This window comes from Symsagittifera roscoffensis, chromosome 8 (assembly GCF_963678635.1).
Source record: "Symsagittifera roscoffensis chromosome 8, txSymRosc1.1, whole genome shotgun sequence".
Lineage (NCBI taxonomy): Eukaryota > Metazoa > Xenacoelomorpha > Acoela > Convolutidae > Symsagittifera > Symsagittifera roscoffensis.
The window spans coordinates 42,843,196-42,856,982 of NC_087069.1; the positions used below are offsets into that span (position 1 = coordinate 42,843,196).

A 13,787-nucleotide genomic window follows, 5' to 3' on the forward strand; every position below is an offset into this window, starting at 1 on the left:
AAGTGTTAAAAAATTAAAAAAGAGTTCAACCCGCACCAAAGCGCGCCGCAACAGGAAAGTAAAAATATTGTAACTTGTGGAGATAATTGCTCCCAGGTTCTTGGTCTCAAGTGGGAACATATCGACGACACTTTGGTCGTACGCCGTGGTGTCAACCGTGAACTCAAAAGTTCGATAACACAGCGAACAGTGTTAAGTTTCGTTTCTTCCGTTTTCGACCCCATAGATCTCGTAGCGCCCTATACCGTATGAGCGCGATTATTGTTGAAAGAAATATGGCGCATTCATGGCCAACAATGGGATGATGAGCTATCGGTTGATATCAAGACAAATTTTCTTGCCTGGTACTCTGGTTTGCCATCTCTAGGAAAAAAGAGTATAAAGCGCAGCTACTTCTCCGCACCAGTTTTTTGGGTTGAGTTACACATGTTCGGTGACAGCTCAGAAGAAGTTTTTTTGTGCTGTAGCTTTTCTTCTTGCCCGTGTGAAAACTTCACTCGAAACACAAGTTGCCTTCGTCTTTGGAAAAGCAAGAGTCGCGCCCATGAAAGCGCTTTCCATCCCGAAGCTTGAACTGCAGGCCGCGTTACTCGCTACCCGCTTGAAGGAAGATGTCTTCAAAGCTCTAACCATTCCTGTGTCAAACACGTTCATGTGGACTGACATCGCCACTGTGCTCCAGTGGTTAAACTCAGGTAGTAAACAACCCACGTTCGTGGCAAACCGGATTGGAGAGATTGTGGAAAGTACGACCGTAGACCAGTGGTTTCACGTCTTAAGTGGAGACAACCCTGCTGAGACGGGAACCAGAGGAAGCTCAGCGGAGTCCTTAAAGACAAGTAGCTGGGTGAACGGGCCAAATCTGCTGAAAAGTGGCGAGTGGCCTTTCGAGCCGAGCATAGAAGTACTTCAAAAAATCCGCCTGGCTGGTCCCGCTTGTGACCTTAATGAAGGTTTAGAGTAGGCCTCTAATTTTTCAAACGTTGCACAATAACAAAAACAACCCATTTTATTTGCATGGGAAGAATTCAGCTCGTTTCGTAAACTGCAGCGAGTGGTTGCCTTCATGCTCAGACTGAGTCCGGAACACCGGCACTACCGCACTAAAGTCAAGGAAATAACCGATCCGATTGAATTAGAAACCGCAAAACAACGACTTTTATTGATTTCCCAAAAGGAATCTTTTGAAGCGGAATATTTACTCCTGTCCTACGACAAAACCGTCAAAAAGTCTAGTCGTATCGCACAATATGCACCGTCTATGGGTCCTGCATTCCTCATTCGTTCAGCAGGGCGAATTCGCCACCTAGTTGAAACTGAATATGACACAAAACATCCCATAATACTTGATGGAAGGCATTCTCTGGTGAAATTGTTCGTAAGTGATGTTCATTATCGCTATCAGCACCAGCTCTTAGACTATCTGCGAGCTGTCATTCACTTAGAGTTTGCAATCTTGAACCTTCGCTCTTTATTTAAGTCCATTGAAGTCCACTGCCTTTTATGTAGGAAGCGCAAAGTCAAAACTGTCACACCTATGATGGCAGAGCTTCCAGTTGAATGGCTTGGTTACCGCCAGCTTCCCTTTAAAAACTGTGATGTTGATTATTTTGGACCTTTTTACGTCTCAATCAGGAGGAGTTCTGAAAAACGATGGTGCTTCCTTTTTTCATGTATGACCACAAGAGCTGTACATATTGAGATTGCCTCATCCATAGACACGAGTTCGTGTGTAATGGGAATCGAAAGATTCATTGCCCGTCGCGGCACTCCATCAGTCATTTGGTCCGATAGCGGCACCAAGTTTGTGGGAGCCGAGAAAGAACTCTTGAATTGTATTCAGTCGTGGAACGGACAAGCATCCCCAGAGCTGGCGAAAAAGGGTATTAAATGGAAATTTAACCCCCCGGCAGCCCCGCATCACGGTGGTTCTTGGGAACGTCTCGTTCGGTGTTGTAAAGGGGTATTCTACGCAATAATAGGAAGTAGAAAGCTCACTCCCGAAGTCCTTGAAACAACTTTCTGTCTCGTAGAACAATCACTGAACGCTCGACCTATAACATCAGTAAGTGCAAGTCCGGATGGTTTTGAGGTGTTAACTCCTAATCATTTTTTGTTAGGCCAAAATGGTACTAGCCTCCATTCTCTCTCTTTCCAATATATCCGAGCACAAAGCTACGCCAACGCAATTTGGAGTCGTTGGCTGCGAGATTATGTGCCAGCGCTGAATAAACGCAGTAAGTGGCACTCCGATAGTGACGTTATTTTAAAAACAGGGGATTTAGTGTGGATTGTTGACGAACACAGCCCAAGGGGACACTACCCTCTGGCTCGTATAAAAACCCTGAACTACGGAAAAGACAACATAGCCCGATCCGCCGTAGTCACCACCCGCTCCGGGGAGCTAACTCGACCGGCCGTAAAACTCGCACCCATTTTCGCTCCTTTGGGCGCGGAAGATGTTCGCGCTTAAATTAATCTTAAATTAATGACGTCATTATAGCGCGAAAGTGAAAAAGCTAAAATTAGATTTTCTTAGACAAAGGCCTTGAAACTACTGGTTTGTCCGATTAAGGTCAGTTTGCCATCGAAAATGTTTATAGATTTTTGAGGTCGTTGAAAACCGTTTGATAACATGTTAAAGTAACTAAAGTAGGTGGAAACACTGTGAGTTCCCCCAGTTAAACTAAATTTTGCTTTTTTAATATAAAAAATCAATAAAATGCAAATGTCAGTCTCCTGATCAAACGTAGGATGAGAGATAAAAAGAGGACTGTATCGAATAGCAGGTGCAGGGAAAACCAAACTAAAATGTTTCGGATGAGCCTACCTGCATTTTTCAGTGACTCTAATTTCTTACGCTGAAACGGTGGTCTAAAATACTTTCAATTTTTTTCTACTTCTTTTTCTTTAAAAAAAATCTTAAACTTTTTAGAGTAAATTTTTGCAATTAATAGAGTCACTCAGAACTTGTGCAAATTAAAATAATCTTAAATTAATGACTTCATTATAGCGCGAAAGTGAAAAAGCTAAAATTATATTTTCGTAGATAAAAAGCCTTGAAACTACTGGTTTGTCCGATTAAGGTCAGTTTGCCATCAAAAATGTTTAGAGATTTTTGAGATCGTTGAAAACCGTTTGATAACATGTTAACCGCAAAATGTTTACCTCATTATTTTCAGATACTACTTATTTTTCACATTATCTGTTTAAATTGCCGATAATTTACAGATATTGAAGCAGGTTTTCTTAGATCTTACAGGATACGAGAGTGCGGCACATTTTGGTCCGCCGACCCGGACGTCGAAGTCAATAGAGGATGTAGAAGTCGATAGAGGTCAGTATTTATTCGGGTTGTCCTGTAGAAGTCAGTATTTATTCGGATTGTCCTGTAGAAGTCAATACGAAGTTGTCCTCTAGAAGTCAGTATTTATTCGGGTTGTCCTGTAAAAGTCAAAACTGTAGAAGTCAATAAGAATACGGACGTCGAAGTGAACCATACGGACGGACAAAAAGACGGCGAAGAATACGAACGTCGAAGTCAATAGATCCTGTAGAAGTCGATAGAAGTCAGTATTTATTCGGGTTGTCCCGTAGAAGTCAATACGAACGGAGGCCTTTTCAGGTGTACTGATTGTCGATTGTGGACACCCATTTTTTCTCGACACCCGAAGTTTTCTGTGGATTTTGGAATCTACCGGTAAACGCCTCTACAAAACTTGTAAAACTAAAAAATTTTTTTTTATCCATTTGTGCTAACTTGCTGATTTCATGCTATAATTTCTGATACGAGGTTTCTGATCAGAAATTTTTCTGTCGGTTTAGGAAAAAACCGGCCTCATAAACCTTAATACCTTAATCCTAACACCGTGTTTGTAAGCTCAACACCGTATCGAAAAAAAAGGCCAAAAATTTTGAAAAAACTATTGAATGTTTTTGATTTTTTTTCCCAAAAACTTGAAAGTTTTGCAAATTGTTCAGCAAAGCGCCTAGTTTCATAATAATTTAATTGAAACGACCGAGTCAAGTTTTTTGCCCAAATTTCGGATTTTTTAAGGAAAAAAAACTCGAAATTTCGCAAACGCATCAGGTTACAACCACCAACCTAGCATCGGAAAATACCCAACTGACAGTGAGGATTAGACAGTGTACACTTTCCCGATAAAAATTGGACAACAACTTCTCCGCACCTTCTCTCCGCTACTTTCCAACGAATTTTGTAAAAAAAGAAAAGCAAAAAAATATTAAAATAATCATTCCCTCCTTCTGGTAAAAAGTTAACAAAAGTGAACAGTTGTGCATAACACTCAATCTTTTCTACTTAATCATCCTTTACAATTTATCTGTTTATATAATTATCAATTTAACTCTAGAATCAGATCGACTATGAACTATGATAAAATTTAACCGAGACTTATAATTTCAGTTACTAATTGAAACAAAGGGATCTATCAATCGACGCCATTGTTTCTTTTAGTAAAAGCCAAATAACTCTCCGCCACAGATAATTTTTCTCCTTCGTCAGTTTTTTGGAAGGTGATGGCCGAAAATGGATTTTTTTGGCGCTGCCCCTCCTTCTAAAGGATTATTTTGGCGGTTCCCGAAATTTTTTTATCACAGAGTGGCAGAATTTATTGTCAACCAGATGATAAATTTTTGAATAAATAAAGAAAAGTGATTGTTTAATTTCCTATCATATGAAACTATACCAGTTTTCATTTTTAATTACTATGGTGGGTCGACACTGATATGAAAGTAGTTCTGCAATCATTCATACGAATAACAAGACTGCTCGTATCAGGGCGCAGAACTGATTGTTCAAACTTCCGTTTAAGGTCTATAGAGCAGTAATAACATGAAAAACTTAAATGTAATAAAATAAAAAGAAATTGTTTTTTTGTTGAAATTGAGATTTTTTTGTTAAAATCAACCTCCCCCTCACACGCCACATAATGCACAAAGTGATAGATTTTGCTCCCAGTAACAAATCGATTATGGAAATTGAGCTTCCTTCATCCAATTTGGAACGATTTCTAAGACGGATTAAATCCCCATTTACGCGTTAACATTGCAAAATATATCACGCTTTAATTGTCCCAAGTTGGCCTGGATGGCAAACTTCAAAACCCATAACTTAACAAAAATTTAATACTGGTGAAATCTCTTATCAAATTGCATCTCAGGACAGCAATAACTTTTGAATGATAAAAAAAATCCGTCAAAATTGGCTAGTTAAAAAGGCGAAACTTGTCTGAAGAAAAAAAAAACAACCCGAGCATAAATATTCCGTTATTTTTGCTACGAAATTTGGAACAAATGGGAAGTAGGCTTGTTGTTCCGACTTTTCTAACGAAAGTAACGGAATATTTGTGCTCGGGGTGGTTTTCTTCTTCAGACAAATTTCGACTTTATAACTAGCCATTTTTGACGGAATTTTTTATATCATTGAAAAAGTATTGTTGTCTCGAGAGTGAGTGTGAAAAAATTTCACCTGTGATCATTTTTCTTGAAGTTATTGGGGTTTAAAGATTCCCATTTTGGCCATTTTGTGACAATTAACGCGCGATATTAACGCGTAAGCGGAGATTTAATCAGTCTCAGAAATCGTTACAATTTGGTTGAATGAAGCTCATTTGCCATAATTGATCTGTTACTAGGAGCGAAATTAGTCATTTTGTAGTTTTTATGGCGTATGGGGGGATGATTTTCACAAAAAATCTCAAACAAAAAAATTAATTTTATTTTATTATATTTAAGCTTTTGTATGTTATTACTGCTCGCTAGACCTTAGGAGGCAGTCAGAATATTCAGGGCTTCGCCCTGATACGAGCAGTTTTGTGGAATTTTATTTTTTTTGATAATTTAATCCTACTAAATATTTTTATTACCACTATTTATTCTATTTTGAACAAAAATGTGTATGGCTGATTAATGATTTGTTTGTATGCATAAAAAATGATTTCTTTTGTTTCAGCCAATTGGAAATAGTTTGCTAGTTTACCGACACACTTCTTGGTTTTATTATGTGAATAGTAGGTTTTGTTAAATTAAATTTTGTTTTACAACACTTTTAAAATGAAAAACAGTAAAATATCTTTGAGTACATCCAGTTACATGAAATACAGTCACACTTCTTTGTTTAATAAATCGAGTAGTATTATTTAATTTTCTTTTAAGTATTTTTGGTAGTTTTCTACAAAATTTAAGCAAAAAAAATTTGCAAAGAGTCAGAATTTTTAAAACGTCACTTTCGGGGCTCTACATTAGAACAAAATTACATAAAAATTGTCAATAAAATGCACGTATTTAATTATATACAACTAATGGGAAATAACTTCAAATCAATCATCGTCTGCTAAAGCGTTGTTCTGGGCATTCTTTAGAAAACCACCAGTGAAATTGGGCAAAGCTGGAAAATCAAGACGAGCCATGAACTCTTCTTCATATGCATCTACACTCAATGTTTCAAAACTATAGATTAGAAAGAAAAAACAATGCAGCTAATTGCTCTTTTTAGACTTGCTCTTTTGCGCAGATATACATGAACAATTTTTTTGAAAAAAAAAAGAAAATTGAGGAACTTTTTTTATTTATTAGTATAATTTTAAATTTTAATCTGAAACGGATCAATTTATTTAAAAAAACTCGAAGCTCAAGAAGACAGTAGAAATAAAGATAACCAGTTGCACTGCAAGTTTTACTGATATCTTTGAACACTATTATGATATGAAGAAGAAAATGAAAAACTTTGAACGAAAGAAGCAAAAATCAACTTTGCAGTGGAGAATACTTTTTCTCATTTGATTTTTTCCGAATAGAGTGAAGTTTTGAAAAATATTTTACGACCGCGATGTATGTCCAAAATGATAAATCCTTTCAATCCCCCCGAGTCAACTCAAAATGTCAACTTAACAAACTTCAAGCGATGTAACTTGAAAACCTGGAAGCAAATGTAACTGTTTCTTGAAAAAAAAAGAGTTTTTCAAATTATGTTTTCATGAATACGAGTTATTTTTATTAGTTCAAGGCTCCAACCAACACTTTGCAGCCGAGGAATGGTAAAACAAAATTCAAAAAAAGTTGCAATACAACAGAAACAAAAAGAAAAAGAGGTCTTACGTTTGCAATTCTTAACTTATTAAAATAAATAAAGTTTTCTTACTCTTTTGAACTTTTGTCCGATTTTTCTCTTAAAAACAATTTTTTGTCATTTCTGATTGAAAAAATCTCTTGGATTTTGAAATTTAAGCCCGAATTTATAGATAGAGGACGTTGCATTTTTTTGTTACAAAAATGTGAGTAATCTGCTTCGGCCATATTGGCGTTATTATGCAGTAGTCGTCTTTTAATTAAGCAAAACAGTTGGAGTATCTGCGCTTCCGAAACGTATACACTTTGAGTAACTTCAATCACTAGCATCAATAGTTTCTGTTGCCTCAGAAAAAAATATATTTAAAAATTGTGAATTGTCAAAAACTTCATAAAAACTAAGACTCACAAAATTCATAAGGCAAGAATCTTCAAAGAAAATTGGACCTAAGTCTGATGTATAAAATTATTTGCTTCCCTAGTTTTTTGAAAACTTTTTATTAACCTTCTGAGGTAAAACTTAAAAAGCAAAAAGATATGGAAATGGTTTTGGAGTAAACAAAAGATTGGCAGTTACCATTTCGTTTTAATTGCCAAAAACATAAAAAGTTTTTACGAGCGGATTTGCCAATTAAGAAGCTGCAGTTTTTTTGCAAGCTGATGAGTATGAAAATAAGCTGCTGATATTTAATTGAATTTAAAAAGTTTTAAACTTCATTAAACTGATCTAACAGAATGCGATTAAGTGGTCAAGATTATAAAAAATTTTTAGTTTAAATTATTAAAATAACAAAAAATAGCAGGTTTTGATACTAGCACACGGTAACCCATAGTTGTGTTTCCTTTATAAAATTAATTTCAAAAATTTAACGAAAAAAAGTTTAATATTTTTTTTTCGCGGAAATGCTTCTTTCGGGATTTGGATAGGTTTGGGAGGTGTCATACCTCTACGTATGAATATCTAATTCTCGAATCCGAATGGATCGATCAACAAAGAGTCTCAACCGAAGCGGTGTAAAACAACTAGTCGATAGACAACATTTGTTCACGACTGAACAAAAGTTCAGACACAGTTCATGTTTTACGCCTATCAAGGTCAACCGACCGACCAACCAAGTAAGGTTACATAAAATAAAAATAATATAAAAAACATGTATGTATACTGAGTTTATCGATCCAGACCGGATGACATCCCCCCACAGCAAGAAAAATATCAGCTAAATGTTTTTAACTTTGAGTTTTATAGTCCCCGTGGGACTTTTTGAGCTTTGAGTATTATTATTCCCGTGAAACTTTTGATTTCTCCTCACACCTCTGCTTATTTTCCATTTTTGTTGGCGTCCTCCACATTATGTTCATTTTCCTCTTCTTCGTACAATTCTTGTTTTTCTTTCTCATCTTCTTTTGGCGTGCTTTTCTCCTTTACAAATAGAATATCATTGTTTTTATCGTTCGTTTCGTCTTCTGTTGGTGATGTCAAATCCACCAAGTCTGTTTGTTTTTTATTGTTTTTAGGGCTAATGGCTTCGATAAATTTAACGCAAGCTTGATATTGTGGTATTTTTTCTGGAAATCCCATTTCTTGTATGAGCGATTTTAGGCTCGGATAATTGTCTGTAATTGTCTTATCTGGCGGCGAGTCAATCTCAAATCGAATTGTTTTCTGTCCTTCATTAGTGTCGTTTATTTCGTTACGATTCCCAAATACAGTTGATAGTGCCGACTGGCGGTTTCGTGTTGATTTCCGTTGTGATACTGCTTTGGTTGTGGATAGCGTACATTTCTGATTTAGCAATTTAGGCGATAGTGCGATGTCTCCCGAGGTTATTGACGAATTATCGTCCTTATCGGATCCACTGGATGTTTTTTTTCCCGGGTGTTGTTATTTGTCGGCTTTTCAACATTGTCGTCTGTTTGTAAAATCATTCCGCGTGTTGTTTGTAATTTGTGTGTCGGGCGCCCGCCTGTTCGTTTTCCTGTCGATTTGCTCTTACTTTTGTCGGTTTGTTCTGATGGGCCTGGCTTGTTGTCTTTTCATGACAAGTTAATTTTACTGGTAATCCCGTTCCTTCGTCCTCCTTAAACATCGGGTGTTGAGGGGCGTTAGGATTCTCGATGTCTAAAAAACGAAGGCATGGTCCTGATTGCCGTGCGGATTTATACGCGACGAAATCCCTGAGGCGAGAGGGTCTGCACGGTATATTAAAGGGTTAGGAACAAATGAGGCTCCACTATTTCCTAATAGTCTTGGTTGCTTTCCGAATGTTTTTACCCATGCGGTATGTGGTGTAATGTTAGGATTTTCCCGTCTATGGTTTTGTATTTTTGTTCGAACGCTTTTGGGTCTTTCACCTTTGTTGCTAGTCGTGCCACCTGGTCGTGCCACCTTTTTCGTGCCACCTGGTCTGTGCATTTTTTCGTATTTTTGTATATTATTGTTTGTACCCCTTTATATCTTACATTTAACCTATCCTTGGCTATTTGTAATTGCTTCAGAGTTTGCACCTGTGTTTTGCCGTGGTGGGGAGTTCGTTTTCTTTTTCTGGAGGTTCTTCTGCATTTGTGATTTCAATTTTGGCTCTTGTCTCCTGATAGATACTTCGACTTCCGACCACCGTTGTAAGTCATGCATTATCTCCGCTGGTAGTGGAGGCTTTGTAAGGTTCTTTATATCTAAGCATGCATGTTTAGCACTTTCCCAAATTAAGTTATTAGGTGAACTACTAGTTGCTACACTTGAAAGAGGAGTATTTGGTTTTCGGCCGATGTGTGCTTCAAACGGTGAAACGTTTGTGACACCATGTGGTGTAATTCTTAATGTTTTAATGATCTCAGCCACACCGGAAGCAAGTTTGTATGGTGTGTTTGTTTTATCTATTTTCATTATTGCTAGCCTGCGATTTAATGTTTGGATCATTCTCTCGGCTACTTCTACTGCTCTATGAGCGTCTACCGGGGCGAAGAGTAGTTTTGCATTGTTTGTACTGCAAAAAAAGTCAAAATATCTTAGCACTAAATGTTTGCGCCTGGTCGCATCTTAATCTTCGAGGTACCCCGTTATTAGAAATTTATCTTTGCATAAACTTAATGGCAACATCCGCTGTTGTATTCGAAACAACTTTTGCAGTAGGGAGTTTTGACCACTTATCTATTGCAAACAAAATGTACGCGTCCCTCTTTAATTCGTCCGGGAGGGCCCCTGCGAAATCTAATTGAACTTCCTCGTATTTGGAATGGATGTTTTTTTTCCTATTATGGGTTTTAGATTTTTACTTTGTTCGGTGCAGTGTCTGCAATTTTGTGCCATTTGTACAATGCACCTGTGGATATGCGGAAACCAGACATGTTGGCACAAATCCAACATGGCCGCCGATCCTGGATGGGTCAGGTGGAGACTATGGACCTGTGGATATGCAGAAACCAGACAAGTTGGCACAAATCCAACATGGCTGCCGATCCTGGATGGGTCAGGTGGAGACTCCTCTGATTCCGTTGTGCTCGTGGCCCTCTCCATTGTCGCGAACAGTCCCTCCGTGATCATACAATAACTGGCTTCTAGCTGCGATTGTGTTGTCATTGTCGGTGTTTCCAATTTATGCGCCTTCTCCTCTTGCATGCATATGTTGGGGTCCACGCGGCTAACGCAAATTTCTTCTGTGTCCTCCTTTTCTCTCCTATCGGAATTGGTTTGTGTAGCCATTGCTGTTGCGGGCGTTTCAGTGTGGGCGGCTCGTCCTTTTAGACAGATGTCCTTTTGTTTGTTGATTATAGTCGTTTTTCTTGAAGTGGTGTCGTCTCCAAATATAATTTGGGGAAAGTTCGACTTCGATCTTCTTTTGGCGTGCTTTTCTCCTTTACAAATAGAATATCATTGTTTTTATCGTTCGTTTCGTCTTCTGTTGGTGATGTCAAATCCACCAAGTCTGTTTGTTTTTTATTGTTTTTAGGGCTAATGGCTTCGATAAATTTAACGCAAGCTTGATATTGTGGTATTTTTTCTGGAAATCCCATTTCTTGTATGAGCGATTTTAGGCTCGGATAATTGTCTGTAATTGTCTTATCTGGCGGCGAGTCAATCTCAAATCGAATTGTTTTCTGTCCTTCATTAGTGTCGTTTATTTCGTTACGATTCCCAAATACAGTTGATAGTGCCGACTGGCGGTTTCGTGTTGATTTCCGTTGTGATACTGCTTTGATTGTGGATAGCGTACATTTCTGATTTAGCAATTTAGGCGATAGTGCGATGTCTCCCGAGGTTATTGACGAATTATCGTCCTTATCGGATCCACTGGATGTTTTTTTTCCCGGGTGTTGTTATTTGTCGGCTTTTCAACATTGTCGTCTGTTTGTAAAATCATTCCGCGTGTTGTTTGTAATTTGTGTGTCGGGCGCCCGCCTGTTCGTTTTCCTGTCGATTTGCTCTTACTTTTGTCGGTTTGTTCTGATGGGCCTGGCTTGTTGTCTTTTCATGACAAGTTAATTTTACTGGTAATCCCGTTCCTTCGTCCTCCTTAAACATCGGGTGTTGAGGGGCGTTAGGATTCTCGATGTCTAAAAAACGAAGGCATGGTCCTGATTGCCGTGCGGATTTATACGCGACGAAATCCCTGAGGCGAGAGGGTCTGCACGGTATATTAAAGGGTTAGGAACAAATGAGGCTCCACTATTTCCTAATAGTCTTGGTTGCTTTCCGAATGTTTTTACCCATGCGGTATGTGGTGTAATGTTAGGATTTTCCCGTCTATGGTTTTGTATTTTTGTTCGAACGCTTTTGGGTCTTTCACCTTTGTTGCTAGTCGTGCCACCTGGTCGTGCCACCTTTTTCGTGCCACCTGGTCTGTGCATTTTTTCGTATTTTTGTATATTATTGTTTGTACCCCTTTATATCTTACATTTAACCTATCCTTGGCTATTTGTAATTGCTTCAGAGTTTGCACCTGTGTTTTGCCGTGGTGGGGAGTTCGTTTTCTTTTTCTGGAGGTTCTTCTGCATTTGTGATTTCAATTTTGGCTCTTGTCTCCTGATAGATACTTCGTCTTCCGACCACCGTTGTAAGTCATGCATTATCTCCGCTGGTAGTGGAGGCTTTGTAAGGTTCTTTATATCTAAGCATGCATGTTTAGCACTTTCCCAAATTAAGTTATTAGGTGAACTACTAGTTGCTACACTTGAAAGAGGAGTATTTGGTTTTCGGCCGATGTGTGCTTCAAACGGTGAAACTTTTGTGACACCATGTGGTGTAATTCTTAATGTTTTAATGATCTCAGCCACACCGGAAGCAAGTTTGTATGGTGTGTTTGTTTTATCTATTTTCATTATTGCTAGCCTGCGATTTAATGTTTGGATCATTCTCTCGGCTACTTCTACTGCTCTATGAGCGTCTACCGGGGCGAAGAGTAGTTTTGCATTGTTTGTACTGCAAAAAAAGTCAAAATATCTTAGCACTAAATGTTTGCGCCTGGTCGCATCTTAATCTTCGAGGTACCCCGTTATTAGAAATTTATCTTTGCATAAACTTAATGGCAACATCCGCTGTTGTATTCGAAACAACTTTTGCAGTAGGGAGTTTTGACCACTTATCTATTGCAAACAAAATGTACGCGTCCCTCTTTAATTCGTCCGGGAGGGCCCCTGCGAAATCTAATTGAACTTCCTCGTATTTGGAATGGATGTTTTTTTTCCTATTATGGGTTTTAGATTTTTACTTTGTTCGGTGCAGTGTCTGCAATTTTGTGCCATTTGTACAATGCACCTGTGGATATGCGGAAACCAGACATGTTGGCACAAATCCAACATGGCCGCCGATCCTGGATGGGTCAGGTGGAGACTATGGACCTGTGGATATGCAGAAACCAGACAAGTTGGCACAAATCCAACATGGCTGCCGATCCTGGATGGGTCAGGTGGAGACTCCTCTGATTCCGTTGTGCTCGTGGCCCTCTCCATTGTCGCGAACAGTCCCTCCGTGATCATACAATAACTGGCTTCTAGCTGCGATTGTGTTGTCATTGTCGGTGTTTCCAATTTATGCGCCTTCTCCTCTTGCATGCATATGTTGGGGTCCACGCGGCTAACGCAAATTTCTTCTGTGTCCTCCTTTTCTCTCCTATCGGAATTGGTTTGTGTAGCCATTGCTGTTGCGGGCGTTTCAGTGTGGGCGGCTCGTCCTTTTAGACAGATGTCCTTTTGTTTGTTGATTATAGTCGTTTTTCTTGAAGTGGTGTCGTCTCCAAATATAATTTGGGGAAAGTTCGACTTCGACCTTGTTTTTTGTTCTTTTTTCTTCGACGATCAAAGTTTCCTTGCATCCTGAACTAATTTAGTTGAGGGGAGATTTGTGATCCGGCACTTTTTTGTGGTCTTTATTCCCTTTTCTTCCTTTAGTTGGGGGTCGTTTGCGCCATCTCAGGACGGATAAGCGTTCTTCTTGGTCCGATGATTCTTGCCATTGTGTGGTTGATTCCTTTCTGCCCCTTGACTGTCTTTAGTTCTGGAGGGATGAAACCGCGCTTGAAAATTTTTGTCTCTGGTTTGCGGCTCATCTTTTTTGTCCGAACTGTGTGTTTTGAGATTGTGTTAACTGAGATTTTGCAGCTTTTTGAGTGAAACTGAATTTGATTGTGAGTTTGCAATTGACTGTTTAAGGAATGTTTGGAATGTTTAGTTGTTAATTTTTGAGCGCTTCAACTAACATCCAA

General features: G+C 38.6%; 1 protein-coding gene across 1 annotated transcript; it reads left to right on the forward strand.

Moving 5' to 3' along the window:
• The first annotated feature begins 544 nt into the window (after positions 1-544).
• Positions 545-964, forward strand: LOC134853655 (uncharacterized). The gene has a single exon (XM_063869662.1). It carries the CDS (start codon positions 545-547, stop codon positions 962-964), a length of 420 nt encoding a protein of 139 aa, XP_063725732.1.
• Positions 965-13,787: the final 12,823 nt, after the last annotated feature.